The sequence below is a fragment of the Protopterus annectens genome, chromosome 13.part0 (genome assembly GCF_019279795.1).
Source record: "Protopterus annectens isolate FY-2018-M chromosome 13.part0, PAN1.0, whole genome shotgun sequence".
Lineage (NCBI taxonomy): Eukaryota > Metazoa > Chordata > Ceratodontiformes > Protopteridae > Protopterus > Protopterus annectens.
This window is the reverse complement of record NC_056747.1, coordinates 1114116357-1114121337: the sequence shown is the minus strand read 5'-3', so window position 1 is coordinate 1114121337 and position 4981 is coordinate 1114116357. Positions and strand designations below refer to the sequence as shown.

At 40.6% G+C, this 4981-nt stretch overlaps 1 protein-coding gene across 2 annotated transcripts in view; it reads right to left on the bottom strand.

The window, feature by feature from the left end:
- Nucleotides 1–655: 655 nt before the first annotated feature.
- LOC122788136 (homeobox protein DLX-6-like) overlaps nt 656–4981 on the bottom strand; it is a 60942-nt gene continuing 56616 nt past the window's right edge. The window contains exon 3 of one of the 2 annotated variants that reach the window (XM_044055080.1): nt 656–2072. In XM_044055080.1, coding sequence (XP_043911015.1) covers nt 1815–2072 — 258 coding nt within the window. In that variant the 3' untranslated portion in view covers nt 656–1814. The remainder of the gene's footprint in view (nt 2073–4981) is intronic. The other variant, XM_044055081.1, reaches the window with a different exon arrangement.

The window sequence follows — 4981 nt, the reverse complement described above, 5'->3', positions numbered from 1 at the left end:
CCCATTAGTTCCCCTTCACTGGGGTGAGTGTGGTGAGGGTCCGGAGTGGTTTGAGAGTCTTCTGCTTTAAGCGCTAACATTTCCTGCAAACTCTCAACTTACACAGCCAAACAGAGTTGTGCAATGGACTGATTGCACTGGTCATTTCTCACTTACAAAAGAGATGTGGTCAGCAAGCATTCCCTCCCCTCCCCTCCCCTCAAGCACAATAACTGGTTTTCCCAATCTCCACTGGAAAATTTGCAATTCCGTAGGTGCTCCCCCAGTGCCCATAGCCTTCCTCACCCCTGAGGAGAGGCAAGTGGACAATGCCCCTTCTGTCGTCTCTCTCCCTGCCTTGTTCCTCCAGTGCCAAGGCCTCTCCTTCAACCTCCAGTTGCCTTGGTTGCAATAAGGGCTGTATCCCTCTGAACTTTACAGCCAAGCCAGTGGCTGTATTTTTGAAGAATCTCTACTATGCTAAATCATGCTATGTAACTACTATAAATATTTTTGGTTAAGAATTAAGACTTACTTGTTAAAATTCCAGGACAGCTTACTTATGAATGATCAATGCGTATTTGATTAGGTTCTGATCATGTGACTGCACCTGCTATAAATCACACTGGGTCATAGATTATCAATAATGCCAGCACTATTGGGCTGCTGTTGGTGAGGCTGCTGTGAACTCTGTTTTGGGAGTTTTTCCTTTATCAACTAAAATGTAACTATGGGGTTACAATATACAAGTAAAGAGCAAGTGGGGAATGTCCCTTACATGGAGTGTGCAGGGGTTTCTCCCTGCAATAATTATCTTTCTAAGGAGTTCACCAGTAGTCAGGTGACTTGTCTTGTTCTGCTGAGTTCTAGATGTTGTGTTGGGGTTGATTCTGTCTTACTGTTTCATACAGAGAATAGCACTAGCTTTACCAGACCCATCCATACCATAATTGAGCAACCACTAAACTTGTAAAAATTGCTAAAATAATTACAGCCATGGGAAAAAAATAGGTCTGTACAGTTTTATTTCCAATCTGTTCTTCTTTATAAAGTTTATCAATACAATAGTAACATTTCTTTTTATAAATATTTCTTATTAAGAAAACATAACTGAAAATTGATTAGGTTAAATAAAGACAGGATACAGTGATCCAATATACAAAACATTTCCAGACATCTTATTGACTAGGCTTCCAAAATTTAGTTGAATTTTTTTTCTATAAATGTATCTCTCAACATTTTTGTAAACAATGTAGTGTACATCCCTTTGGACCCACTGGACTTTTAGAGAAAAGTGGTTTCAAAACTTTTTATTGTCAGAAATTGAGCTTTAGCTGACGATCAGATCTAGTAAATGTTGTGTGTTCTGATGTATGGAATTGCTACGAATCTGAACAATTACTACCATCAAGTCAGAATGGAATGAACATTTCTGGTGAAGGAATTCCAACAGAATGTTCACAGTGAAGGACTTTCTAGCACAAGCTATTTAGTTCCAGTATAAAGGGAATAACTGTATGCTTCTTCTCCCTTACTTCAGCAAAATGATAAACAGGTGGGGCAATTAGTTTCTGCATAATGTCTGCATGCCTGGGCCTAATACCAAGTTGTCCTCATTTTGCCAAAAATCCCAGAGCTTTATAGTACATGTGCTGATGTGAAGTTTATGCTGGTGGGCATGATGGCAGATGGAGAGAAAAATCCAAGGTAAGACACTGGTTTGGAAAAAGGCACACTACCAGGCAGGAAAATTTGTTTGTAAGGCCTCCCAGTTGTACAGAATCTCTTCAAAATTCGGGATGCTACTGATGACTTACAAAGTGTGGGCATCATTATCACAGCATCTGAGACCTTGGCATGGAATCTTGATGATGTGGTGAATACCAGTGTCCAAAACTGTTTAGGTAGTTATTCTGTGCCATGTGAGAGGCTTTGCTAGCTAAAGTCACATCCCAAAGTTGGGAAATATTCCCAGAAATGCTAGGAGATAGAGGGGAAGAAGAGCCATGCAGGTGGTCCCCATCACGCGAACTAGGTCCTTGTTTCATGATCTTCTTGTACTTGGATCTTTTGTTCTGAAACCAGATCTTCACCTGTAAAAAGCAGCAAAATACAGGCAGTCAGTATTTTACAAATGACCACATACAGTAACTGGCATCTTTAAAGACAACTTAACCTCCATACATCTGCTACTGAATATTAGATAATGAATCAGCGGAAAACACTAGAACCCAATCTTTCTATAGTAGTTAATTTGTTATCGATACAGCCAGTGCTGCCCTGGAGGCTGGATTAACTTTCTAACAGTAATATGGACTTTAGTGACCCTCAATCAAACAACAGCTTTACAGTGAGATCCTCCCTGGTTCTGTCTGTTTGTGATATAAGAAGCACACTTCTATCATACCTTTAAGTACACAGATACATCTGCCTTAATCTTGTTACTATATCAATGCAGAGCTACATCATTATAGTTTGTGCCTTTTACAAACATAGCCCTCCCTCTGTGCCTTTTACCAGCTGTATAGACAGCCCCTTTGGATTTCTGATACTACTTACACAGATGGCACAGGCCTAACACATTGTGTCTGTTACACAGACAGTGCATACTCATACCTTATGAGAGTTAAACAGGCAGCTTTTTTTGGCATTTACTGCAAGTTACATGAAAAGCCCTACATATACATCTGTCACTACCCTACTCATTCCTGCCTGGATACCTGGTGCAGTTGCATGTACAGCCTTACCTGGGTACCTGCTGAAGTTGTGGATACATTGTGTACACTTTGCACATGCAGCTCTAGCCTGGTACCTATTGCAAGCTACCTACACATCCTTGCACTGGTACCTACTACAAATAATACACACAGCCATGTTCTAATACCTACTAACATTTAAACACGCGCACACACACACACACACACACACACACACACACACACACACACACACACACACAGGCACGTGCACACACACACACACACACACACACACACACACACACACACACACACACACACACACACACACACACACACACACACACACACACACACACACACACACACACACACACACACACACACACACACACACACACACACACACACACACACACACACACACACACACACACACACACACACACACACACACACACACAGGCACACACACACACACACACACACACACACACACACACACACACACACACACACACACACACACACACACACACACACACACCCTGAAGTGACATGTGATGGCCAGGAAAGGATTGGCATGCTGATATTAAGTTGAGTGCAGGGCCGAGACAGCTGTGCATTGACACAATTCCTCGGTGAATGGGTGGCAATGTTAATGTGCAGCCTGAAGAAAGGTGTTAAGACTCACCAAACCACTGTCTAGTGATAGCCTTCAGCATGGTGTATGGCAACATACACTCACTGGGGAAGCCATTGATGACCTCTGAGGTGATGTGGCTCATACATCCCCTAATGCATGGATGGGGTTAGGCTGTTACAAACTGTTTCATTGCTGGAATACCAGCAAGCGCGTAATGTGCCTTCATAGCTGCCTGAATGACACCTCCCTCAGACAGCTCTTACACGGGGTGGAATTCACAGCTAAGGATATACGTATTTGAGGGAGGTTTGATGGGACAAAAAAAGTCACAAAACAATGACAGAACACTACAATGGAAAATTGTGAATGTAGCATGTTATCACTAAACAATGGAATGAAATAATAGCCAGCTGCAGGATACTGTGAATATACTTACATAAAAATGTGTGCCTCACAACAATCAAGGACATATATCACAGTGTTAAAGATAATGGGTTGGAAATATTACTTCTAGGACCACAAATATAGCTGCTTCCACAAAAAAAAATCAACCAATCAATCACTTAATCAATCAATAACTTGCTTAGTACCAGAAAACAAACCTGTGGTCTCTTCTGCAGAATCAAGGAAAACGTAGCAAATCCTCTACCATTTATGTTAAACAAAATTTTAGCATGTTGGCTCATTCTTCATTTATGGCAATAGCTGTAGCACTAGCACCTTTTCACTAACATGGAGGCATGGTACTGCAGCATTCCTGTATAATTCTGTTCTCATCAGCCTGACCAATATTCAATGTAAAATCACTGAATGAAAATCTAGAATAACTCAAGGGACCTTCTTCTGCTAGGTACTAAACAGTATGGTTTGTTAACAAAGCACACCTTATGAATCATGTGATATACTTTGAAGAGTATCAGGAAAAACCTGAAGGACTGACAATATAAACCTCCTTTGTTAACCTTGCTAATGTATTTCCTGTAATGGAATAACTAACCAACTAAATGCATTAGATGTCAATCCATACATAATGCAATGGATAAAACATTGGGAAACAGGATGCAACAAGTGTAGGTGGAGAGATGTTACCTGGCCCCCTTGCAGCTGTCGTCCCACAGAGTTTGGTATTGGGGGTTACCTTTTTTCGACTATTTTTCTCAAATATAAAATAGGGAAATAGATACCAAATATGATTGAAAACTGGGTAGTTAATACAATAACTTCAATTTAAAAATGTAGAAGTTCTCAGAGATAGTCTACAAAAAGTAGACACCTCGTGCATTAATGGTGCAATAATAGTGATCTCACCTTTAAACTCAATAAAAATAGTAGTGTGAGATTTGGGAAAACAGGTCCTAAATTATACTTACAAAATAAATGGTGAAACAATAAAAGTAGATGCATTTACAGACAGATGCTGTGTGCATTCACAGCACTAATATTTATAAAAGTTGCCATGTGAAACAACAGAGTTCGGAAGAGATGTAGCAGGCAAGGAACAGAGCCTGCTTACAAAGCAAAGGACTGCATAAGAAAACAGTTGCACAGTGATAATAGGATGAACAGCTCTATGCTACCACATGGTAGGTACAGAGCTACTGCGGCATGCATAAGTGATGTAATAGACATCACAGTTAAAGTAAGCTAGCATATCAGA